The 27,793-nt window shown below is 43.4% G+C and overlaps 1 protein-coding gene across 4 annotated transcripts in view; it reads right to left on the reverse strand.

Annotated features, from left to right (window-relative positions):
* Positions 1-27,793, reverse strand: part of LOC136642132 (transducin-like enhancer protein 4) — a 153,654-nt gene that overhangs the window by 96,685 nt on the left and 29,176 nt on the right. For all 4 annotated transcript variants that reach the window (XM_066618377.1, XM_066618376.1, XM_066618375.1 and 1 more), the window contains exon 5: positions 9,481-9,543. In XM_066618377.1, coding sequence (XP_066474474.1) covers positions 9,481-9,543 — 63 coding nt within the window. The remainder of the gene's footprint in view (positions 1-9,480; positions 9,544-27,793) is intronic.

Below are 27,793 nucleotides of genomic sequence, written 5' to 3' on the forward strand. Positions count from 1 at the left end.
AGAGCAGTGTGACATCATACTTCAACCAATACTCCTTTCCTCATCAGAAATCACCACCACTCTTCCCATAAATCACAATATTCTTAGTGGCTCTTTCCTTAGAGCTTCTGCTTATCATTAGACACTGTCCATGTATCCTTCATGCTTCTTTTCATAATCATGAAAGATAGCATTTAAGCTGTCGTTGACACATCAATAGGGGAGCAAAAAATAATGTTTAGTCTGGACATAGGAGGCTTGGGTCTCCCCTCAACTGCTGTGCTCACTGAATGATGGACTAATGTGTCTAGCACTACATGTTACATGTTCAAATGCACTAGAGAAACTAACAATTTCATTGCCGTTTCATTCTAAGCCACCAGAATCTACAGGTCTCCACTGTCTTCCACACAAAAACCATGCAATCATGGTTGCAATTTCAAAACACCCTTATGAAGAGAAATGGGAACAACTTTGAGTTTGACACATTTCAGCAGTATTGTCTAACAGGCGGCATAATTCTGGGAAGACATTGCTTAAACAAAAGTATGTGGTTTCTAACACTGAAAACTTGCTTCCTGTGGTCAACCAGATGGTAAAGTCACAGTGAAAAGGCGATACAGGGTAAGTGGAACTGAAGAAGATACTTTTCTGTCTTAGTAGCTGGCAAGAGTCACATGTGCGGAGGGGGTAGATTTATCCCTTCAGCCAACCCATCTTTTTGGTATTCCATTGATCAAGAAAATCTTGCCAAAGCCTTTTTCAGAATCACATGCCTATGTAAACTGCCTTGATTCTACGTGACTCAGGTCTATAATTCTTCAAGAAAGGCAGTGCATAAATACTGTAATAAAGAAAAATAATCAGATAAGCATGATGTATACATAGGATTGGGAAAGTAGCACACAACATTAGATGTCACCCAAGGCTTGGTGGCTAGAGTTGGTCCATATACATGGACTTATGAAATCAAATCCAGAAGACCAAAGCAAGGAAAATAGCAAACTGCTTTCAGATTTGCTTCCCATGAACAAAACTCTATTTTCACATTAGTATTGGCAACTAAACAAGAAAAATATATATCATTTTGGAAGTTTCAGCGCTATGAAAAATAGAAGGAGACATTCAGATAGCATTTCAAAGCCAACTGTCTAAAGCAGCAGTCGCAATATGTTAACACCCTGACATAAAACACTAAAACGAGATTCTTAGCATTTCTACCCAACAGCGTGTTTGACATTACATGATGCCCAAGAAGCATTTGCACTACAGATGTCATTTACGTTTCAATTGGTTTAAAGTAATGTCGTAGTCGTTTCTGGAGGGTGCTAAAAATTCTTGGTCTTCTTGGATGGAAGTCATGACCATTATAACAGATGAGGTTCATAATACTGATATGTCTAGAGACACAGCAGTCCTTGTCTTCCTGTTTAAAAAATCCAAACCCATATCTTTTGAAGTATTTAACTTTTAAATACATTTAATGCATTTCTCCCAAGCCTTTCAATAAAGCTCAAGGTGAACAACTGCTGAAGACATATAAATCACTCTCTACATTTATATAAGAACATAAGAACAGCCCCACTGGATCAGGCCATAGGCCCATCTAGTCCAGCTTCCTGTATCTCACAGCGGCCCACCAAATGCCCCAGGGAGCACACCAGATAACAAGAGACCTCATCCTGGTGCCCTCCCCTACATCTGGCATTCTGACTTAACCCATTCCTAAAATCAGGAGGTTGCACATACACATCATGGCTTGTACCCCATAATGGATTTTTCCTCCAGAAACTCGTCCAATCCCCTTTTAAAGGCATCTAGGCTAGACGCCAGCACCACATCCTGTGGCAAGGAGTTCCACAGACCGACCACGCGCTGAGTAAAGAAATATTTTCTTTTGTCTGTCCTAACCCGCCCAACACTCAATTTTAGTGGATGTCCCCTGGTTCTGGTATTATGTGAGAGTGTAAACAGCATCTCCCTATCCACTCTGTCCATCCCCTGCATAATTTTGTATGTCTCAAACATGTCCCCCCTCAGGCGTCTCTTTTCTAGGCTGAAGAGGCCCAAACGCCGTAGCCTTTCCTCATAAGGAAGGTGCCCCAGCCCCGTAATCATCTTAGTCGCTCTCTTTTGCCCCTTTTCCATTTCCACTATGTCTTTTTTGAGATGCGGCAACCAGAACTGGACACAATACTCCAGGTGTGGCCTTACCATCGATTTGTACAACAGCATTATAATACTAGCCGTTTTGTTCTCAATACCCTTCCTAATGATCCCAAGCATAGAATTGGCCTTCTTCACTGCCGCCGCACATTGGGTCGGCACTTTTATCGACCTGTCCACCACCACCCCAAGATCTCTCTCCGGATCTGTCACAGACAGCTCAGAACCCATCAGCCTATATCTAAAGTTTTGATTTTTTGCCCCAACGTGCATGACTTTACACTTACTGACATTGAAGCGCATCTGCCATTTTGCTGCCCATTCTGCCAGTCTGGAGAGATCCTTCTGGAGCTCCTCACAATCACTTCTGGTCTTCACCACTCGGAAAAGTTTGGTGTCGTCTGCAAACCTAGCCACTTCACTGCTCAACCCTGTCTCCAGGTCATTTATGAAGAGGTTGAAAAGCACCGGTCCCAGGACAGATCCTTGAGGCACACCGCTTTTCACCTCTCTCCATTGTGAAAATTGCCCATTGACACCCACTCTCTGCTTCCTGGCCTCCAACCAGTTCTCAATCCACGAGAGGACCTGTCCTCTAATTCCCTGACTGTGGAGTTTTTTCAGTAGCCTTTGGTGAGGGACCGTGTCAAACGCCTTCTGAAAGTCCAGATATATAATGTCCACGGGTTCTCCCGCATCCACATGCCTGTTGACCTTTTCAAAGAATTCTATAAGGTTCGTGAGGCAAGACTTACCCTTACAGAAGCCATGCTGACTCTCCCTCAGCAAGGCCTGTTCGTCTATGTGTTTTGAGATCCTATCTTTGATGAGGCATTCCACCATCTTACCCGGTATGGATGTTAGGCTGACCGGCCTATAGTTTCCCGGGTCCCCCCTCTTTCCCTTTTTAAAAATAGGCGTGACATTTGCTATCCTCCAATCTCCTGGCACTGTGGCCGTTTTGAGGGACAAGTTGCATACCTTAGTCAAGAGATCTGCAACTTCATTCTTCAATTCCTTAATAACCCTTGGGTGGATGCCATCAGGGCCCGGTGACTTATTGATCTTTAATTTATCAATGAGGTCTGAAACATCTTCTCTTTTAACCTCTATCTGACTTAACTCCTCGGTTAGGAGGGGCCATTCGGGCAGCGGTATCTGCCCGAGGTCTTCTGCCGTGAAGACAGTTGCAAAGAACTCATTTAATTTATCTGCCATCTCTAAGTCTCCTTTTATCTCCCCTTTCCCTCCCTCACCATCCAGAGGGCCAACCGCTTCTCTGGTGGGTTTCCTGCTTCTAACATATTTGAATAAGCTTTTATTGTTCCCCTTAATGTTGCTGGCCATGCGTTCCTCATAGTCTCGCTTGGCCTCCCATACCACCTTCTTACATTTCTTTTGCCACAGTTTATGTTCCTTTTTATTCTCCTCATTAGGGCAAGACTTCCATTTACGGAAGGAAGCTTCCTTGCCCTTCACAGCCTCTCTAACTTGGCTGGTTAGCCATGCGGGCACCCTCCTGGATTTAGTGGAACCCTTCTTTCTTTGCGGTATACACCTCTGCTGGGCCTCTATTACTGTTGTTTTAAGCAGCCTCCATGCACTCTGGAGAGATTGGACTCTTTTTACCCTCCCTTTCAACCTCCTTCTAACCAGCCTCCTCATTTGAGGGAAGTCCGCCCGTCGGAAGTCAAGGGTTTTTGTTAGAGATTTGCCTGGTATTCTTCCCCCAACGTGCACGTCAAAACGGATCGCAGCATGATCACTGTTCCCCAATGGCTCAGTAACGTTTACATCTCTAACCAGGTCCTGCATACCGCACAAAATTAAATCCAGAGTCACCTGTCCTCTGGTGGGCTCCGTGACTAGCTGATCTAAGCCACAGTCATTTAGCACGTCAAGAAATCCAGTTTCCTTATCGTGACCAGAACACAAATTGACCCAGTCAATATGAGGATAATTGAAGTCCCCCATGATTACAACCCTGTCCCTCCTTGTCACCTCCCTGATCTGTTTCCTCATTTCAAGTTCCCCATCAGATTTCTGGTCTGGAGGACGATAGCACGCCCCCAGTATTATATCGCTGCACAAGCCTGGTAATTTAACCCACAGAGATTCTACGGTGGAGTCGGACCCACCTTCAATCTCTACTTTGCTGGATTCTATCCCTTCCTTAACATAAAGGGCCACCCCACCTCCAACACGCCCCTGCCTGTCCCTCCTGTAGAGTTTATAGCCCAGGATTGCGGTATCCCACTGATTCTCCGCATTCCACCAGGTTTCCGTTATGCCCACTATGTCAATATTTTCCCTTGTCACCAGACATTCCAGTTCTCCCACCTTTGCTCGTAGACTTCGGGCATTCGCATAAAAGCATTTATACACGGAATGCCCCAGGATGGGCTGCTTATTCGCTCCTTTGTCCCCGCATCCTCTCATTGTGCCAAACCGTCTATCACATCCCATCACCCTACCTTTCCCAATTTCTTCTCCTACCCTGCCTTTGTCTTGTTGTTCTCTAACCTCCCCATCCTCATCCCATAGGGATTAGGAGTCCCGAACCAGATGCCCCTCGGCTCCTGTTGGCCTTCCCCCAGGGATCAGTTTAAAAGCTGCTCTGCCACTTTCTTAATGTTATGCGCCAGCAGTCTGGTTCCATTCTGGTTCAAATGGAGCCCGTCCCTCTTGTACAGGCCCCGCTTGTCCCAAAACGTTCCCCAGTGCCTAACGAATCTAAACCCCTCCTCCCTACACCACCGTCTCATCCACGCATTGAGACCTCTGATCTCCGCCTGCCTAGCTGGCCCTGCGCGTGGAACAGGTAGCACTTCAGAGAACGCTACCTTTGAGGTCCTGGCTTTCAGCTTCCTGCCTAAAAGCCTAAATTTGGCCTCCAGGACTTCCCAGCTACACTTGCCCACATCGTTGGTGCCGACATGCACCACAGCCGCTACCTCTCCCCCAGCACTGTCTACTAGCCTGTCTAGACGAGAAGTGATGTCCGTAACCTTCGCACCAGGCAGGCAAGTCACCATGCGGTCCTCACATCCGTCGCAAACCCCCCTCTCTATGTTTCTAATAATCGAATCCCCCACTACAAGAAGCCCCCGTCCCCCCTCCCGCCGAGGAGTATCCCGAGTGTGCTCGGATACGGGCCCATCCCCTGGAGAAGGGATCCCCCCTAGGGGATTGTTTCCCTCCTCTCCAGGATGACGTCCTCCAGTCCCGAGACTTCCCACCCGGGCAGCTGAGGAGCTGCACGCCTGAGGTTGGGACGAAGCCTGATCGTCCCTGGAAGTCTCCCCACGGTCCTCCTCTGGCTGCCTGCGCTTCTCCAGGTCGGCCACCAAGGCTTCAAGGGAGCGGACGCATTCCCTGAGAGCCTGGAGCTCCTTGCACCGAGGATACACCCATGACTTATGCCCCAGAGGCATATAATCATACATGTGGCACTCGATGCAGAACACTGGATAGCCCCCACCCTGCTGCTGGCTGTCTGACTGCATAGCTTTTTTGTTGTTGTTGTTGTTGTTTTATTTAGGGGTCCTTTTAAAAACCGTACAATGGATAGCAGCCCTTTTCTCTAGGGAAGAGGAAGGGCAGTGTATGGGGCCCTGGCCTCCTCGCCCTGCTGCTGAACTCGCCCAGATGCTAAACTCTTGTGCCTTACCTGGCACTTAGTTCCCGAGGCACTGGGTTCCCAGAGGCCACACGCGTCTGCAGAGAGCCTCACGCGATGGCCTGCCTAGCTTTATACTCCTGGCTGGCTTCTCCTCCCTCCTTCCTTCCTGATTGAAAGGGGGCTGGCCTTCCCAGGTGAGTTTACAAAAGCTCAGGAAGGCAAACGGCTGCTGATGGGCGTGACCTACTCTGCAGGCTCCTGAATGGACTGCTTGGATTAGCCTAATGGGGCTCTTAATGGGTTGGGAATTGGCCCTTCCTAGGTCCTTTCCCTCCTAGTTCTGTTCTCTTAGGCTGGACTGTTTTTGTAACCTCAAGCTAGTTTTTATTTGGGTTTGTTTAATTATTTATTGCTCTCTAGATCCTGTGTCCCAATTTACTGACCTGTTTAGGTTATGTTCTAACTTAGATTAAGTTTAACCTGGGTTAAGTATAGGTTTAATTTAAACAAGTAGAAAAACCTGCTTTCCACTTTATCCTCCTCCCTTCCTTCAATTAGGTGCTACCTTAGGTGCAGCTAACTTTCAACTTTGATTTAAATGCCTGACCCTTGGGCTCTTACTCACGAGTAGGACCCTGCACTTACTCACGAGTAGGACTCTGCTCCTGCTCAGAGTAGCCCTATGTACCTCCCTTAGGTGCTAACTTTCAATTTTGATTTAAGGTTGCTTTAAAGGTAAGGTTAAGGTTAGAAGACAGGGAGTTAGAAAGACAAAGCGTTAGAATCAGTACACTTACCTCCTCCTCCTGCTCCTCCTCCTACTCTCCTTCTCCAAAACTCAGAGGTCTCCTTGCCTTCTCCTCGCCCAGATGCTAAACTCTTGTGCCTTACCTGGCACTTAGTTCCCGAGGCACTATACAAATCCCTTCCTCACCATCATGCCTTCAGCTGGCAGGCCCCTTGACCCAAGGAAACTTAAAAATCTCATTAGATGGAGTTTGGCTCAGATTGATAGCTTTGGAGTACTTCTGATCCACAGCAAAGTTAAGGTTGCAGCCATGGCTGGGATCCTGCCGAGTTGAGAAGACGCCAACACTTTATGGAAACTGTTGGGAAGCTTCAGCTAGCAAGGACTGAGGCAGCCCATCTCCTTACAGGGTTGGGCTGTGGGAAGCAAATTTTGCCAATGCCCCAATTTCTGTACTGGTTCACTGTTTTCCTCACACAATTCAAGGTGCTGAGCCTAATCTAAGTTTATTAACCTCATACTCTTGGAGGCCCAGCACACCTTTGGAGACTGCCTCCTCCTATGGACATTCTTCCAATAACATCATTCCATCAGGTTCAGACAGCACTGTCATAAGAAGGAAAAGTGTTCTCAGTGGTGATCACCATTATGGAACTCCCACTATAGAACATGAAGTTCAAAGCACTGTAAGACCTTCTTGTCTGGAGTGCCCTTTGGGGCTCAGTGGTGTGCTAGCACAAGAATGATGAAATCACAATGCAATTAAACTGTATACTGTTTTGCTGTTTTCCAAGGGTGAGGAGTGGCAGAGTACTGTTGCCTTTGGCACTATGTAACTTAGCAATCCAAATAATAAAAATAAATTGGCAGTTGGACCAAGCTCACTTACCTCTGAGTAAACCCAGCAATAAAATGATCTAAGTGCTCAGAACCCAGAAGGTGCCACCCCTATAACTGGATGCATGGTATAGCCCTGGCAATGTCCCTGGCAATGATGCAAACCAAAGTTTTCTAAATCCAGACTGCTTTCCCCAGGGAACCAAAAGAGTGAAATAACCACCCAGCACAGGAAACTGGTGATATGTGAAAGGGGCCCTCATTCCAAGTCCTGCCTACTTGGTTTCATCAACCCAACCCACCCTCAAAATGCATAAACATGAAACCTCATGAAACATTTTCAAAGACTAAAAGTTATATTTTATTTCTCCACAAGTCAGTGAGAACACATCTCAAGTGGCTAATATCTCTCTCTCAAACAGGACAATGATTCTACATCTCAAGGAAATCATACGCTCCTGCTCACCAAGTTATTCTATGTATATTTTCTCCTCCAAACACAGGGAATAGGAAAAAAAAACTTGGATAATAATCAGATAAGGACGGGGGGGGGGGACTGCATTAGACTGTTTACTGTCTAGAGCAGGGGTGTCCAAAGTTTTTGGCAGGAGAGCCACATCATCTCTCTGACACTGTGTTGGGGGCGAGGGAAGAAAAAGAATTTACATTTAAAATTTGAATAAGTTTACATAAATGAATATATTAAAGATGAACATATATGAATGAATAAAAGTCTTGCAATAGCTCAAGGCCTATAAAAGGCCTTGCACAAAGCAAGGCTGGCCTTTCCTTTGCTGCCGCTACTGCAGAAGACGTGAAACAACAAGCAGTGGAGGGAGCCCTCATCCCACAGCTCATGCGAGAGGTCAAACAGTCGCCCTCACACTGAGAGCAGTTGCGTCGGGCCAGTGTGGGCTCTAACAAATCCCTGGAGGGCCAGAGGCTCATTGGAGACTGGGGGCTCCCTGAGGGCCGCATTGAGAGACCTTGAGGGCTGCAAGTGGCGCCAGGGCCAGGGTTTGGGCACCTCTGGTCTAGAGCATCAGCACTTGATGGCCCTTTGCTTTTCCTGCCAAGCTTAACACCAGTTGTCAAGAGTGCTGCACAAATCATGCTTTTCCAGCAATTTTTCAATATATCCTATTAGATGCCAGTTTGACAGAGTCATATTTCTGAGCACCAGTGCATCAACATGACAGGCAAACATTTTTATGTAACTAACGGCCCGATCCTAATGCTAAGTGCAGGAGAGACAAATGTTCATAGGATGCAGGCTTTACTGGCTGCTGTGTCAGTACAACACCACAAACCACAATTACGGAATTCACCAGCCCAAGATGTGGTAATGTCAACTAACTTAAATAACCTTTAACAAAAAAAAATGTACAGGCTAATGTGTAGGTGGACAGATCTCTCAATGATCATTAGCCCTGCTAGGTAACTGCCACGATACTGGGAAGGGCAAAGAATAAGGGATGGCTATCACTTTCTCACCATACATGCGAGTTGCTAGAGGTTGCTAGAGTTCTGGGTGAACACAAGTTTTTAGGAATTCTATTGCAAATCATCTCATGTGTGTGCATCACAGCCAAATGAATATTAACGAGGGAAGCATGGTAGAAAAAGCATTCAACAATTACACAGGCCTACACATTTTTCTAAAGTGCCAGGAATGTTTGAATGAGTTTAGGATATTTTGGGGGTACCAAATCCAAAAACAGCATCAGTTTGCCCGAATGGCTCTAGTTTTGGGGGTACACATCACAGTCACCTTATATGCCAATTCAGGTAGCTTCCTCGTGAGGAAGCCAAGACATCGGCTTCCTCACAAGGAAGCTACTTGACTGCATATGAAGTGGCTATTATATACCCCCAAAACTAGAGCCATTCGGGCAAAAACGATGCCTTTTTTATTTAGCACCCTCAATATACCCAAGAATAGGTCTAACTTTTATGACAATAAAATGTGTGTAGGCCTGTGCTGTTGCTATTATTTACACTGAAAGTAAATTAAATATAAACACTTCAGGCATCAGAGAGCCACATTAGCTCCAATATAGCTAAATTATCCTGCCGTTTGAGTTAACCTATGTAAACAACACACACACACACACACACACACTCTTACCTCCTGGGATAGGAAGGGAATGACCTGGGCACATATGGCATTCAGCCTCTTGACAATTTCTGCCTGTGGACAAGAAAAGGGAAAGTTAGAAACATGTTGCAAATACACCATTGTGATCACACAGTAAGAGAAAAACACATTTAGATGGCAGTTTTGACAGATGGGCAGACAGTGCTCTTGGATTGGCTTCAGACACTGCAGAACAAGGCACAGTTTGGAAAGCAGACTGAACACAGACACTGCCTTATTGGAAAGCAGGAACATCCCACCGAGACATCAAACCTCACCCCATTTGCAATAAAGTCCTCCTACTAGAGGAGGACAATAATGGGAGATTGGGCCAAACTCTGCTGCCAGGCTGATAAGTGGCTCATAAAATACTAAATTAAAGGCAACTGGGGCTTCTCTCATCTCCACAGTCTAAAAAAAGGGGGAGGGAGTGAATACAGATAACTGCTACTCTCTGTGGATGGATCCTGATGCCAACCGAAGAATAAAGATGAGTGATGTCATGCCACACTGGGATCACTTGGCTCCAACCTAGGAACTTCTGCCTCAAGTCCAGGCTGGTGAACCTTGCTAGCTCCTGCATCCTGTTCTTGCCATACTGAACTATGGATGGGACCATCTGGATTGTTAGGAGACATTAGGTATAGAAGCTACTGCTTCAAGCACCAATTTGGACCAAGGTAACCTTTGCTTGATTGGGAACTTGACAATTGTCATTGCAGTCATCCTTTTAACAAGAAATAAAACTTAAGGAATGATAGTGATAGCCCCAATTCAACAATTAGGCAGAGAATAATGGTCAACAATAACCACTTGATGTCTTGAGAGTTGCTTACGATAGCAACTGCTCAAGTATCAGTGCAGGACAGAGAATTTAATTTCCATCTTTAAATCAGACTCTCTTGAAAGGATTCATGACACTGACACACTCTTCCCTTCTTAAAATAAATTTTTGATTTTGCCTGAACGAAAGGGTTATACAGAAACATCATTCAACTATGAAGAAGACAAAGTAATATTTTTCTTTAATTTACAAAAACAAAAGAATTAAAGACATTTGAGATTGCAAAAAGGGGAATTTTCGTACTGAAGTGAGCTTCTTATCTGAAAAAGGGGGCTGTTGGCCAGTCACAGTTTTGTTTGACTGATCTATTAAAATCTAGACAGTCAATTTAGTCACCATTAAAAATAAGACATCTCAACACAGATAACATTTCATATTTAACACACCCACCCTTTTAATGGATATGATTAAAAACTAATCATGCCAGGCATATATATAACATTTCTCAAACTGGAATTTATTCCAAGGCTGGTTTATATGCTCATATGTCCCGAAGTTATAAATAGTGACCAATCTTAAGATACAAATTTCTTCATGTGATCCAGAGATGTACATAAAAATGATAAAGGCATTAGAGGCAGAGTATTGTGTGCAACCATTTTTGTGCCTCTGCTTACTTTGGGATAATTGACTGTGCAAACAAAACCACAATGGCAGAGCTGGCAGAAGTGACAATTCATGGCAAGAACAAAATGACCTGGAAGTGACCTAAAAGCAACAAGGGAATGGAGCTAAAGGCCTATGAGAGCAAACCTCCTGCTGCTGTGGCTGCCCTCCCCCAAAAGAAAAAAAATTACACAAGTATCTGTGCATGAATGCTGGAGTGAGAAGGAATGGGGAGGGAGCCAAACAAAGCAGAACCACCCAGCCTGTGGGTACAGGGAGAAGGAGAGAGAGCACAGTCAAATCACCTTCCTCTGGTTCTTACCTATAGCTCTGGCTTCCCTGAACACACCCTCCCCAGTAGCCTAGACCCACTGGGGCAACCATAAGACAGGCTCCATATCTCCTGGTCCACTTGACTGCTTTTCTTAAAGCAGTCAGGGTTGGAGAGCTGGAGAGGCAGCCACAGTTGGATTCCCCCCCTCCTTTTTAGAGGAGGAAGAAGTTGTTGCTGTCCACATCTTCTTCCTACTTGCTTTGTAAGAGCAAGAAGGGGATTAGAGCATGAACTAGAGCATCTCTCTATTTGGTGGACCAGAGGGGATGGCGGGAAGACATAGGGGAAGAGAGCTTCAAGTCACATCTGTGGGCCAGCCTTGTTTGGGTTTGCAAACAGACTATCCTGAAATAGGGACCCATTACAACTCATTTATAGTCTAGAGAAGAATTCCAAAATTATAACTGTATTAGTCTGTTATACTAACACTTATTGCTACATGAGCGAAAGTCAGCTCTGTCAGTGCATTCTGAAGAAACAGGCTCTTGGCTATGAAAGCTCACATTACGGAGTCCTAGTTTCAGGTGCCACCAAACACTTATGCTGGTTTACTTTCTCCATGTTTAGGGGTGCCTATGTCCCAAAACACAGAAAAAAGGTATTCTTAATTGTATTTCTATCCCACCTTTCTCCCCCTAAGGAGAACCAAAATGCCCATCATTACATGGACTTCTACATGTGTGGGTACCCAAGATGCCAGGGATTCATTTAAGATAAGGAATAGTGGAAAACAAGTGCACTGTGATTCATAGCTATAAGAAATGGTTGGACTTCAAACTCTACTGCAAGGCGACAGTGACCCGAGAGGTATGATAAATGGGTGCTGCTTCAACACAAATCCCATTTCCATGAGGACACCCATTTGAAGAGGGAACCAAGATAGTAAATGCCAATATTAAACAAGACCTTCAGAAGGGGAACACTGGGAAGGAACAATGGTTACCGGAGACTTCTCTCTAGCCTCACTCAGATCCCTTAAGTGCACTTTTCTGAAAGTAGCAACAGGGTGGTTTTGTTTTGCAGAGTTTAACATGTGTCACCTAAACACCACATTTGATGACTGGCAGAGCTGTGAACAGAACATTTAAGCTAGTTAAAACAGAATAAACACAAAGTAGTTCAATGTGAAAACAAATGCTTTCTGTTCTCAACACATGGGTGCATGATGTACATGCAGCTTTGAATTCTGTACTCCACCCTGTGCATTTTATTTTCATAGGGGGACAGACAACCTCTAAAAGGGAGATTTTTAAATTGCATTCTACTTTGGGTCAGTTTGTCATTACATTCAGTGACAAAATGCTCTTTCATGCAAAGTCATTACCGGAATGACAGACACACTCATACTTGTGTAATTGAGATTTCCTTCTTTCATCAGCAACCCTTTTGACCTTCTCGCTATGCAATCTTTTAAAAAGCACAGCACATCTAACCCACAAAAGCACACAGAACTACCCAGAAGAAACCAGCAGCCCTGACAAGATCCTTCTTAATGAAACACTACAGATTCCTAGTTTTCAACAATGCTACACCAGACTATGGGTTATAGGCTCAGATCTTAAGTCATACAAGCAGAACTCTGCTTGCATGCAAAATGGAACTTCCTTGGTCCACACTGCTGCATGCACACTCCCTGAAAAGCCATTCTTTAGATTCAAGGGATCCACCACAAGAGTCTGAGATGGCACACAGGGCATTGCCATGGAGGAAAAACCAGTGAAACGGCCATAATGCAATCCTCAATTAACAAGTTAGATCAGGGGTGCTCACACTTTTTTGGCTCAAGAGCTACTTTGAAACCCAGCAAGGCCTGGAGATCTACCAGAGTTTTTTTTACAATGTTCGCGCCATCATAACATATAACATTTATGTGTACAATGTATGTTGGTGTACCTTGAGCCCCACTGAGTATAACAGGACTTACTCCTGAGTAGACATGCCTAGGATTAGGCTGTAAGGCTGTAATCCTAGCCACACTTACCTGGGAGTAAGCCCCATTGAGTACAATGGGCCTTACTCCCGGCGTTTCCTCCCAGAGGCACCTGAAGGGGGGGGTCGGCACTCCACGATCTACTCATTTTGCCTCGTGATCTACCGGTAGATCGCGATCCACCTATTGAGCACCCCTGAGTTAGATGTTTCTGTTCCTTGGGAAATCGCATTGTAAATCTGAATTTGCAAAGTGAACTGCACTAAAGAGACATACATGTGCTTCACAACCATATCCTTGCATGGCTCACTCACTGACCTAACCCCAACACGCTTTTCAAGATCCAGCAAAAAATAAATTGAAATAAAAATTCAGGAACCTTGATATCATTTGGAAATATCAACAGTTAGGCTCATTTCATTCATGTTAGGGTTTACACTTGACTTCTTAAAAAGTTATTTGTCTGGTCTAAATCTTGGTTAAACATAATAAGTATTAAAATGTATAAGTAACTGTAGGAAATGGTGCCAGTTACAAAAAAACAAAAAAACTACTGTCTTCTAAAGATTCCAGACCTCCCTCAGGCATTTTGTTCAGCTCTATGCCAAATCACACTGAGGTTCCTCCATCAGTCTGAATATGCCCCTGAATACCAGCTGTAGCCTACAGCTTGCTGGCTTGGCTTCCCAGAGGCATCTGGCTGGCCAATGTGGGAAGCAGGATAGTGGACTAGATAGGCATTTGATCTGGACCAGCAAGGTGCTTCATGGTCACACCATCAAATCAGTAGATTCTAGGATAATCCTCTCTGCTGGGGACCCAAGACCTCTGAACCTCATGATCCAGACCAGCGATCCTTGCAGTCACCAGGATATGGGCCAGTAGGAGAAACTGAGTCATGTGGCTTAGTTGGCACAACCTTGAGACTTGCAAGGCATCATAAGCACAACAAAAGCAAAATTTCTGATCAGAGCATTGACCTGATCCAAAAAATCAATACAGTATTATGTTGCTTTTTGCAATTCTTATGGGCTGTATTGTCTTTCTTTTATTGGAATTTATTTTACTTTGCCCTATTCCCCCCCTTTATAAATCTGTCACCTGTAGATACCAGAAGGTGAGTTTTTTTTTAATCCAAGTCCTGTTGCATCTAAGGTCTCATTTGATTTCTGCCCCCTGTTCATCTATTTTCTTTTCTTGCACTATACTGAACTGTCATTTGGTTGCTAATAACACTACTGTTCTTCTTGACTTATTTCATCTTGTCCTCTGTCCCCACCCATTTTGCCCTGACTGAAACTTGGATCCCACCAGCCATCCTGATACTCCTATCTTTCCTACGGCACTCTCTCCCCCCCCCCATTTCTTGGGCTGAATAAGTATCTCCTATACCCCTCCAGGTTTTCATCCTCTTTTCCTGCGTCATGTTCTTCTCTCTCTTCTTTCTGCTTTTATTCCAAGTGATTTTAATATCCACATCATTCCACTTGATGATTTGGATTTATATCAAGAATTTCTATTCATGATACTTTGGGGTATTTTACACTCCCTCTCCTATCATTTTGCTGGACATGTTTAGGATCTGGACAGATGGTATTCTTGTTTGTCTCTTAATTTACTAATTCTCCTTATTGTCTAATAAATACTTGCCTTCTTTTATGCTTTTTTGGGGGGCCTTTATACTATTGAACATTTTTTCCCCCCCTTCTACCATCATCTGCTTTTTATCCACACCTCCCCATAGTAAGGTTCCTTCACTATTTAACCCTCTTCCTCCTACTACAACTGAACTCCTTGGAACCTCCATTCATCCTTCTCCAACTCAGCCTTAACTTATTTCCTCATCTTCATTCATATTCTTGGGCTACTTAACATTTATGGCGCAAAGTCCCAGGAATACTGAGATTTTACCTACCATAAATGTATGCTCAGTTCCTTTTGTTCTGTTTTTTTGTTACCCCATAATGTTTTTTTTTTAGTTTATATTACATAAGAACATAAGAACAGCCCCACTGGATCAGGCCATAGGCCCATCTAGTCCAGCTTCCTGTATCTTACAGCGGCCCACCAAATGCCCCAGGGAGCACACCAGATAACAAGAGACCTCATCCTGGTGCCCTCCCTTGCATCTGGCATTCTGACATAACCCATTTCTAAAATCAGGAGGTTGCGCATACACATCATGGCTTGTACCCCACAATGGATTTTTCCTCCAGAAACTTGTCCAATCCCCTTTTAAAGGCATCTAGGCTAGACGCCAGCACCACATCCTGTGGCAAGGAGTTCCACAGACCGACCACGCGCTGAGTAAAGAAATATTTTCTTTTGTCTGTCCTAACCCGCCCAACACTCAATTTTAGTGGATGTCCCCTGGTTCTGGTATTATGTGAGAGTGTAAACAGCATCTCCCTATCCACTCTGTCCATCCCCTGCATAATTTTGTATGTCTCAAACATGTCCCCCCTCAGGCGTCTCTTTTCTAGGCTGAAGAGGCCCAAACGCCGTAGCCTTTCCTCATAAGGAAGGTGCCCCAGCCCCGTAATCATCTTAGTCGCTCTCTTTTGCCCCTTTTCCATTTCCACTATGTCTTTTTTGAGATGCGGCAACCAGAACTGGACACAATACTCCAGGTGTGGCCTTACCATCGATTTGTACAACAGCATTATAATACTAGCCATTTTGTTCTCAATACCCTTCCTAATGATCCCAAGCATAGAATTGGCCTTCTTCACTGCCGCCGCACATTGGGTCGGCACTTTTATCGACCTGTCCACCACCACCCCAAGATCTCTCTCCGGATCTGTCACAGACAGCTCAGAACCCATCAGCCTATATCTAAAGTTTTGATTTTTTGCCCCAACGTGCATGACTTTACACTTACTGACATTGAAGCGCATCTGCCATTTTGCTGCCCATTCTGCCAGTCTGGAGAGATCCTTCTGGAGCTCCTCACAATCACTTCTGGTCTTCACCACTCGGAAAAGTTTGGTGTCGTCTGCAAACCTAGCCACTTCACTGCTCAACCCTGTCTCCAGGTCATTTATGAAGAGGTTGAAAAGCACCGGTCCCAGGACAGATCCTTGAGGCACACCGCTTTTCACCTCTCTCCATTGTGAAAATTGCCCATTGACACCCACTCTCTGCTTCCTGGCCTCCAACCAGTTCTCAATCCACGAGAGGACCTGTCCTCTAATTCCCTGACTGTGGAGTTTTTTCAGTAGCCTTTGGTGAGGGACCGTGTCAAACGCCTTCTGAAAGTCCAGATATATAATGTCCACGGGTTCTCCCGCATCCACATGCCTGTTGACCTTTTCAAAGAATTCTATAAGGTTCGTGAGGCAAGACTTACCCTTACAGAAGCCATGCTGACTCTCCCTCAGCAAGGCCTGTTCGTCTATTGATTCTTATTCCTCTCTTCTCCTTCGTTATCTATTTTCTGTAATTCTTTGCTCCATACTTATATCACATTCTCCCCACCCCAATCGTTTCTGCAATCTTTGATTTCTTGGTTTTTTTTTCCTTCTCCACCCCACCCCCACCTATCCCTTTAGATGATCTCCCTTTTGTTTTCTTTCACCCAAAACAACTACTTGTGCTCTTTATCCTACTCTTCCTTTACTTCAAAAACACACTGCCCTCCAGCTCTCTTAGCTTTGTTTCTTTGTATTTTTAATCTTCTATTGGCTTCTGGCGAGTTTCCTTCAGACTTTAAATCTGCTTTAGTTACTTCTGTTTTTTGTTTGGGGAAAATATCTAGATTCTACCCTGCTGGCTATCACTCCATTTCCTCTCTTGCTTTTTCTAAATAGGGGGAATATGCTGGTTTTTATCAATGTTTGAATTTTCTTTTATATGACTATTTTGAGAGAGAGAAAAATATTTTCCTATCGACTCTTTTACCTTATCTGGTTTCTGTGCCTACAATTCTACAAATTTTCTTTATTTGTCTAAACAGCAGCATAAGATTTCCATTCTTATTTGTCTTGATGCATCCTCTGCTTTTGATACTATTGAACATTCTCTCTGTCTTTTTTTTGTATGAACTTGGTTTGTATAGTTCTGTTGTGTCTTGGCTTTCCTTTTATCTTTCCAACAATACCCAAAGTGTTTCTGTAATGGATCTCTCTCCTTTCCCTCAGACTGCTAAGCTTCTCGAGGTTACGTTTTAGGCCTTTTTCTTCACTGAGCGCTAGGCTCCTTTATTCAGGTATTAATTATGTCTATGACAATGCCATTTAGTTATTCCATCACCCATTTGTTCCATTGGTGAGCTAGTTCTTTGGAGCAGTCTGTCTTTTTTTTTTTTTTTGCACACAAATCTGATCATGTTTCTCCAGTTTTGATTTTTTTTCACTAACTACCATTTTGTTTTTGTATTCAATAAAGTATACTTGCAGCATAACTTGTACATATCTACCCAAAATTAAATCCTATTGTGTTAAATGGGGCTTACTCACAGGAAAGTGCTACAGGATTGCAGCTTAAATGTAAACAAATTCAAAGGTTTAAGCAGAAGTCTTGTAAATATCGTACGGCATGGCAACAAAATATGTACAGGTGGGCTCGCGGAGTGTGTGGGGGTTCCATTTGCAGAAACCCCGCAGATACCGAAATCTATGGATGTTCAAATCCGCTGATTTGGGCACCTGAAACCCTTCAGATTTCTGTGCTCCTGTTGCCTCCGGAGGCTCTTCTGAGGCCTCTGTAAGGCCAACAATTGCTACTTCCAGTTTTCAGCCAAAATCAGAAGTGACGGGTTTTTGGCCTTCCAGAGGCCTTAGAAAGCCTTCTGATGTTCTGATAGGAGGCATCCCAGCTCTTAGAAGGGCCTCCAGAGACAACAGGAGCACAGGACCTGTCACCTCCAGAGGGTACAGGCTGGATCCATTGTGGTTTACCCAAACCCACAGGTAACATGGGCTGACTATTTCTAGTACTCTACTTAAATTTCACTTTAAAAATGAAGGCACTGAAAATGGTTGATAAAGAACTATGTATTTATATTCCAACTTATATACCACCTTTATATCCCTGTCAATTGGGCAAGGCAATGTCTTTATGTGCATTTTATATAGCATCCAGCTTTTTAGGCTTCATGGCTACCATTTGTGATGATGATTATGATTAGAGCATCATTTCTAGATGCACAGAAACAAGGTGAAAATCAACACAATATCCAGTCAGGCACGTATCTTACCACTTAAGACAACACAAGCTGCCTTATACAGTCAGCTATACAGACCCTTTGCCAATCTGCATCCACACTGGGAAGCAATTCTTCAGGATTTCAGATAGGACCCTTTTTTCCAGCCCTAGCTGGTGATACCAAGGACGGAACCTGGGACCTTCTGCCTACAAAGTATGTGCTCCACCACTAAGTTAACGCTTTCAAGAATTTCTTCATAACACAAAACATAACTTCCACCTCATAAGAAACATGGTTATTTTTCTTATTATGAACCATTCAAAACCTTCTGGCAGAGGCAGACTATTGACCTTAACATGCCCAAAAGTAAAAACTTTCATAACTTTCTGCTTGACTGAAAAGAGGAATAATGCAAACCTTTCTACTGTTTGAATTACAGCAGTCCATGCCACTCCCAAATATCAACTCATGATTTCATACCGGAAAATCTGGTTTCATGCAGCTATTAAGACAGAAGCTTCCTTATGGATAAGATACCAGATGGAAATGTGCGGAAGTAGAGAATAAGAATGAAAGGGTATCTTCCTGGAAAATACTGATATGGTTTTTCTTGCTAGAAGGAAGCCATGCATTTAAATACACACACACAAAACAGAAGTTGGCCGAGGTCAAGAAGAAACGATTTAGAACAAAGAAGAACACAGCATGTGGAGATAATCATATGGTTGGAGTCACTAAATGAATGTTCTTAATTTCTGCTGCAACCACACAAACACCCTTCATAAATACAGGTTGCCAGTACAGCTTTAGGACTCAATGTTCACCAGTGCTATTCATTTCTGTTAAGGATGCAGCTTCTTTAAGGACTTTGACCACTAGGTGAAAATAGCTGCAATAATACTGAATAAAATAGTCAACAGGAGTAACAGTTCTACATGGGTAACCAAACTGCAAGTCAAGTAGGGTAGAGTTATATGAAGCCACAATCAATGGATTGTGCTCGGTGGGGGGAAAAGGTAAGAAGGTCCAGTATGGTTTCCAGTATCATTGCCCCCTCCCTGATGTTGCCTAAAATGACATTCAATGATAATTTTTGAGGTTCCTGTTCATTTACAACAAGTGTAATCATAATGCCCCAGCCTGGGAACCTCTGTCACTGCCCCTTTAAGGGGCAGGGCATTGGTGACAGCAGCACCAGCACTCCATGATCATGGGGTTGCCACTGCTTCGCAGAGGGTGTGGGAGCCTGCAAACCCTACTAAAAGCCTCCCTGTGCCTCCTAAGAGCCCCAAATGCAATCATAAGCTACATCTAGTTTTTGTCCAATTGCATTTGACGGCAGTTTAGAGGCATGGGGAGGCTTGCAGAGGGGTCCATGGGCTCCCTCTGGGAAGCACCCTCCAGAAAGTAGTAGTAGCACCCCCCCCCCAGTAAGTGTTTACAGTTTTAAAATAAAACTGGCACACACACACACACACACACCCACCCACCCGGTGTTGGCACAATCACTGGATTGCTGGTGCAATCCCCTCAACTACTTACAGCATCCCAAACTCTCCCGGGGCCAGGGGGTTATAAATTGCTGGACTAGTGTATTTTGAAAAGGAATTATTTCACATCTCTAGTTTCCTGTACATCCAGCAAGGGGCAAAAAAAGGCAGATGACACAATGCATTCTTTGAAGCATGTTTGGACCTAGCTAGAACCTGAATGGGAGATTACCTGGGAAAACCATATTTCGTATGTAGAACTTACTGAGAGATATAGTCATATACAAAAGTAACAGATTTAAAAAAAATAGATTGAAGGCAAGAAAGATTTTAACACTTGTTAAAGTGTTACTCCAGGAGTGTCCACGTATCTACGGAGAGGCCATCAAATAGGTCAAAGTTTCATGTTCTGAGGGCATGACATAGCCGAGCTTAAATGGGTCTGGGACAGGGACAGTTCTTGGATGGGTGACTGCCTGAAAATCCCATATACAACTGGAGCTGAAAGGAAGGCACAATATCAAATAAATGTAAGTTAAAAAATATATACCTCTGCTTTTTCCGCTATTCTGCCTTGCAGTATACATTCTGAAAGACCTCTCCACAGAACTTGCCACCTCTGCTCCTACCAGATGGCAACTACAACGATATACCTACTTACACTTTAACCAAATAGGTTACTTACAGTTCCTACAAGACTATACAACGCATGAAATATCCACTGCAACAAACCGTCCTAGCATTGCCTACAGACTAACAAGGCCTCAAGAACAATTGCAGGTTCTTATAACGCTCTTTGAAACAAACAACTCTGCTCATATTTAGCAAATGCACCAGTGACTCTCTGAAGGGTAACAACAACAACAGACAAGGCTGCTGCTCATATTGTCGGCTCTGTGACACCACACACCAATTTGTTCCTGCTTTACAAAGAAGGCAATGTAAACTAGCGCACTGAGATTCTCAACTTTAGAGGATTAACTAATTAAACATGAGAATGTACAAGTTTTAAGTAAAAAAGTCAACAAGAATATAAAGAATACATCTTCTGCTATATGTACAGCCTAATGTACATATAATTTGCCCATCCACTGTTTTTGGGGTGGTGGTTACTTTATTACAAGCAAGGGGCCCAAAATCCAAGACAGTAGCTTGAGGGGTCAGCAGCTTAATCTGTTCCTCCATGGAACTGTCCAATAAAACAGTCCAAAGCTGTTATTTCACTCAGGAGAGAGACCATCATGGACTCCAATAGTAGCTTTTCTCCCAGGAAAAACAACAGTTCAAAAGGTGATTTACATCAGGACTGCACATCCCTTCAGATGCCAATCAGAACTCTCTATCTCACACACACACACACACACACACACACTTTTCTAAATAAAAAGTAAATTATGCTTTTAAAGTTTTGCTTAGAAAAAGTCTTAGAAAAGTCTAGATTAGAAAAAAAAGTAGGCAGAAACAAAAAGGCAACTCAGGTTTATTTTAAAGATTTCTCATGTGTTTTCAGGATGGCTAACCCATTAGGAATTTTTTTTTTAATTATTTGAGGTTAACCACCCAGAAGCCTGTCTAAATTCTTCCCTCAAAGCCAAAGATTTATCTTAACCATCAAATAAAAGTTTATTGCAAATAAGCAGGTTGCTCTATGGGTTCACCCCAAACATGCCGTAACCTGCCACCTGCTAAACCAGATTATTATGAGAGGAGGAGGCCAGCATAAGAAGAGAATTCAGGATACTTTCCCTCCCTGAAAAAAGGAGCCTTGCCCTGAAGGAGGGAAAGAAATACAGCCCTGAAACTGAAGCGCCCAAATGCCCTAGTATATTTACCTCATTAAAAAAAATTGAAACAGATTAAAGTTTATACAGCTCTCCAGACATGGGAGAAGCTTTCATCTTGTCCTGCGTGCACTCTCTGCACAAAGATATTATTACTGGTATACAAATTATTCCTGGTCACAGGCTTGTTGAAACAATTCTTCAATCATTTTTTCACATCCCATTAAAGAGAAATGACAGAACTGCAACATGATGTCTCCAGTTTGTTGGTTTGGCTGTACTGTATCGTAATTATATGCGAAGGCAATTTGAGACACAACAGACTTTGAACTCTCTGGCTAGAAATCCAAGTAAGTCCTTTTAAATACAGATGGATGCTACAACAGTTACTCTTCTCAGTCAAAGTCAAAACCCCGATAGCTTCCACTAACCCAAGACTGACTTCTTAGATTTCAAGATGGGAAGGATCATTTATCCAACTCTTGAAATCAAAAGTTTAGGTTTGTGGGAGCACAGTCGGGAGGGGGGCAGGGAGGCAGATAAAGGCTTGGGGAGAAAGCTAAAAGGCAGAGCATAGAGTGCCCCCAGGACTGCTCCTATGGTTTTGGGCAGATATAGGGGTAGAACCTAGAATGGCAAGCTGTTTATTCACCAGTAAACACATATACACACCCCCAAAAAATGGTGGGAGGGGGAGAGTATTACTTTGCCTATTTATTTTCTGGCTACTGGCGTAAAAGCAAAGGTCAACATCAAGGCTCAAGGGGGTGTTTTTTCTTTTAAAAAGAGTTAATTGATAAACCTACTGAGCTCTCAGAAATTTTTTCAATTATCACTTACCTCTATAGCACGGGTACCCAAACCCCGGCCCTCAAGGCCTCTCAATGTGGCCCTCAGGGAGCCCCCAGTCTCCAATGGGCCTCTGGCCCTCTGGAGTTATGTTGGAGCCCACACTGGCCCAACGCAACTGCTCTCAGCGTGAGGGCGACTGTTTGACCTCTCACGTTTGCTGTGGTATGAGGGCTCCCTCCACTGCTTCTTGTTTCATGTCTGTGATGCAGCAGCAGCAGCGAAGGAAAGGCCAGCCTTGCTTTGTGCAAGGTCTTTTATAGGCCTTAAGCTATTGCAAGACCTTCATTCACTCATATAAGTTCATCTTTAATATATTCATTTATGTAAACTTATGTAAATTTATTCAAATTTTAATGTAAATAAATTCTTTTTTTCCCTCGCCCCCGACACAGTGTCAGACGATGTAGCCCTCCTGCCAAAAACTTTGGACACCCCTGCTGTATAGCAAACTCTTATGTGTCTCACGTGGGGAAAGTCAACATGAATGTCCAAACCACTAAAGCAGCCACATGTCTCGTATAAGACACTGGTGAATTGAAGCTAACCCCTATAAGAGAGCTGCTCATATTCTTACCAATGGTCATTTAGGCAACTTTGAAATACTTTCGTACATAGAGGGGTTTGTCAAAGTCTTGGAACTAATAAATGCCTGTTCCAATTGCTCTGAGCTAGAAATCAAAATCCATCAAGTCTTTGTATTACGTGAGCCCCTAACCAACCACTGGTGTGAAGGTAAGTGTATTAACCAATTAGTGCCTCCCAACACTAAGAGATCATTAAGTATTGCAATATCAAGCTTTCAGTCACAGAAGGTAATAGGGAGGTCCTTTGTGCATAATTCCTGGGATGGCACAAAGAACTACCAATGACAGCAAGCATTCTCCACTGACTGCATCAGTGAAATGTCATCAGAGTTTGACTCAGGCTTCAAACCTATTTCTTGATAGTCTGGCTTTTGAAAATGGAAACCAAGTCAAATTAAAAGAATTCAAAAAGTGATTTTGTATAATTTATTCTCTGTAGAGGCGCCAGGGTGCACATGGCTCACAGGAGGTTTGCATAGATCAGGACTGGACAAACCCCAGCCCAGGGGCCATTTGCAGCCCTTGGGGACCCCCAATCCAATCCAATTTGAAATGGAAATTAATTCTGTTTCCCCCCAGCCCCTGACACAGTGTCAGAGAGATGACGTGGCCCTCCTGCCAAAATGTTTGCAAACCGCTGGTATAGATGACAAGATTTCTTGGCCGCAGGGAAGCCCACCTAAACAACTCTCACTACAGACTTACTTGTATTGATTTTTTTTAAACCTTCTATATTGAAACTGTTTACAGGAGCAGCTTTTGCTTAAGATGCTCTTTTTTCTCCATTCAGATGTTTTGCCAATAGAGTTTTTATGATCCCCTAATTGGAAGCAGGAAGCGGAGAAAGAGACAGGGGGTGGGGGGCAGAGGGAAGCAGGATTTCACAAAATTAAGTAGCCAATTCTTCACTTTGAAAGCTAAAGTTGCCTCGGAAACACTGCTGCTTCCATGGTCATCTAATTTTGCTTCTTTTGTCCTGTGGGGCCATGCTTCAGAGAGGCATTTATTTACAGGGCTTTCCATGGACTTCAGTTATCGGCCAATAATACTGTGGACATACACTTCTAATGGCCTCTGTTTTGAAACTGAGTCTAATCTAATGGCACAGAGCCCAAACTCCTTTTCCAGCATAGCCATTAAAGGATGTAGGTTATTGCTGTTGTCACCATTGATATTTGTCATTGTAATGTAATTAGGGCCCTAAAATGATGCATTACAGCCCTTGGCACAGCTTCTATTAAAATCTTTTCTTCTGCTCACTGAACTGCGACCTGCTTTCTGATGAACAACAGACAGACAGCTTTAGGGTGAGGAGCAGATTCATCAAAGAAGTATTTTTCAATGCTGCAAATGGGAAGCGAGGAGGGAGGAAAAAGACAACCTAGAAAAAAGAGCACAAGGAAAAAAAGTCACACGGCACATTTGAATTTCATCTGACCACTTGAAATTCTGATTGCATCTGATGAATCTTGCTTAGACAATATATTCCCAGCCTGCGAATCACATGGTTAATCAGGGTTCTAATCTGCTATCCATCAGCCTATGCCAGCAATGTAACTTCCAATCAAATTTATAGGTTATGTGGGTCACGCATCCCTGAGCAACTACATTCATGGATCTCCCATTTAAAACAGGCAGGGATTCAGAAATGCTTGATGTTAGGGTGACTGAATGTTAGAAGACTATTCAGTGCTTTATGAAAGCTCCTGATAAACAGCTGCTAAATTATGGCCCGAGGATGCGGCACAATGTTCCGAAAGAGCATTAATGGCTCAATAAAAGGGCGATTGTTCATGTCCAAACCTAAAGAGGATAGCTTCTGCTGCCATACTTTGTCAAAAACATTAACAAATACTGACATATCTGCTGCTGCTTGCTCTTAACACTTAAAAGCATTCCCGCTGCATAAAGAACACACCAGTGATGACCCAGAGAAAACAGGTTACTGCGTAAAACACAATTTCATATGCGTAGTTAGTATTTTTAAGCAAATGGCAGTTGTGTATACATCACAATGCGTTTTAAAAAATACACAGCACTGAAGGAATAAAAACCTTCAACTATACTGCACTGTTCTTTAAGATGCTGTCACATAAAAAACATTTATGCATGTTCACAATGCCCTTCCATATAGCTCCAGCCGCCTTACAGCTATTTGACTTCGTTGATCCACGGCCACATTGTGTGGTCTATGACAACACCATAACACTATCTAAACAGAACATCCATTTAACCAAACAACTAATTATCCATATGCTTTTCTTTTTGTTCCCCAAATCACTCAGACAAGACACCACTGAACAAAAACCAAATGAATTGGTGGTGGAGACAAGAATATGAGCCAAAGCAACAAGCAAAGTAATTCTCCCCATGAGGAAAGCACATGCAAACAGCTGCAGTCACAAAATGCTGTGCTGTGAGTCTCCCTGGCTGTTTGTTAACTTTGTATGCTGTCTCTGGTTCTCTCCAACACCTCTACAATCCTAGTTGCGTGTTAAGCATTCGTTTCCAAACAGCAACAACCCGACGACACTATTTGGTTTGCAAACAAGGTCTTTCTAGAATTTTGGTCCAACAGCTCAAGCATATGCGCCTGCACTTTGGAAGTGAGTGACACAAGCAAAGATAGGCTTGTGTGGCTGTGATAGGCTATAGCAGTGGTTATTGCACTGGTTCCCAAACTGTGTACCACAGTGCCCCAGAGTGCCACGGTGAACTCACAGGGGCACTGCAGGATATCCCTGGCAGTCTCTTCCTGGTTCTCCCAGACGCCGCCGTCTTGGCTGGGCTGAGATGGTGCAAGGCAGCAATGTAAGCTGGGGGATGGACATACTTCTAGGTTGTGTAATAAGGTTCCAGAAAGCATCTGTATGTTTTCTTTTATCCATGTGGATTATAGACTATTTTTGGATACTTGTGCTTTATCGAGCAAACAACTTCGGCCTCCAAAAAGCTTATGTGTATCTAAGCAGGCCATCTTGAGTTACTGGAAATCAAAGTCCTTCCCTCTTCCCCCCACAAATAGCACAGCTGAATGAGTTAAGTGCCCTCACAGTTCATGAGAGTGCTCAACAGGCAAAGAAAACTGAACTGTTTATTATTAAGAATATTTATATACTGCTTTTCCATAGGAGTAGTTCACAAAGCAGTTTACATAGTAAAATATACCAGTAGTTTGCATGTTGAGATATTGAAGTGATTAGCATGCTGGACCAAGACTGGGAACATCAGGTTCATAAACCTGCTAACTCAAAACTTATGGGTGACTTTGAACCAGTCACTATTTCTCAGCCTAATCTACCTCACAGGTTTGTTGTGGAGACAGAATGGTAATGGGGAAAAAAAAACAAACCTGTACACACTGCCCTAAGTATCTTGAAGGGAGGACAAGCCATAAATAAAAATAAGTTTCATCTTTTAAAAAAACGCGTTTCTTTATACAGGCAAATGTCACTTTGTGACATTCCAACAAGCAATGGACAGCATATGTGACAGTCCATGCGGCCCACCGCCGACCACTTCCCTCCCCTCAAGACTGCAGAGTCAAGGAGAGCTGTGCTCCCCTTGCCTCTGGGGGCTTTTCTGAGCCCTGCAGAGGCAGCATGCATGCGCCCACATGCTACCTCTGTGAGGCTCAGAATGGCATTTTCTGTGGAAAAATCGCAATTTCTGGTTTTCCAAGGAAACCCAAAGTGACGTTTTTAGCCTTATTCTGAGGCCTGAGGAAGCTTGTGGAGGCTCAGAAAAGCCTCCAGAGGTGATGAGAGCACAGCTCCCTTTGGCTGTGGAGACGTAAAACAGGTGGTATTGTCTAACAACCAGTGTCATCGGTGGGGTGCAGGAGCACATCCCCATCGTTAAGTGACGCACACCTGTATAAATATTGAAAGTTCTCCCATGTGACATGTTTTCTGCACTACTTTTCCCAGTACAATTTCCTTTACAGTAAGTTTCCTTTACAGGTAGTTATTTTTATTTCCACACTATACTGACTGATTTGTGTTCATTACTGCATAACAGTGATTAAAATTCAGTAAAACATTTTGTTTTTACAAAACAACTGACCCCAAAAGGAATACGAAAACCATTTGTCTGTCACTATACAGCAAACAGTCCCTACTCAAATCATCATCTAAGGCATGCCCAGCATACTTAACTTTTTTCAAGTGCATGCATGTGTTTTCCTGCACCTTGGGGACTACACACAACATGAATGGAATCTGAAAGATGAAAATTGTCCTCTTCAAGACAAGATAATTTTAAGTCACAAAAAAACTCATAATAAAACTGTAAGGAAGTTATGACCCTGATATTTCAAACAAGGGCAATTCTATATAATTTCAGATTGTAGATAGGTCTCCAAAAGACCAATAATATTTCTCCTTAGGAATAAGGGCTACTTCACAGGTTTAGCATGACTGTATATGCCACCCAAACTGTAGGAGCATGCTCTCTGGCACCTAAATTCTAGGCCATTTTATACAATTCACTGTTTTAATTCATTAAAAATTAAACCAGCCAAAAACCAGAAGTGAATTTAAAGGGCCTCTGGAGGCTCTAGAAGGCCCCTCAGACATGACCAGAGGGGAGCGATATTTTTCTCAATGGAAGGGGGCAGCATTCTGCAGTCCTGGCCCCGGGGAGCACAGGGCCAGGATTGCCACTACATTTTAATATAAAGAGCACCTTTCCTAACAGAGAGCTATATCCTAAGTTTCTATGTCCTTAATCATGACT

This window comes from Tiliqua scincoides, chromosome 2 (genome assembly GCF_035046505.1).
Source record: "Tiliqua scincoides isolate rTilSci1 chromosome 2, rTilSci1.hap2, whole genome shotgun sequence".
NCBI classification, from domain to species: domain Eukaryota; kingdom Metazoa; phylum Chordata; class Lepidosauria; order Squamata; family Scincidae; genus Tiliqua; species Tiliqua scincoides.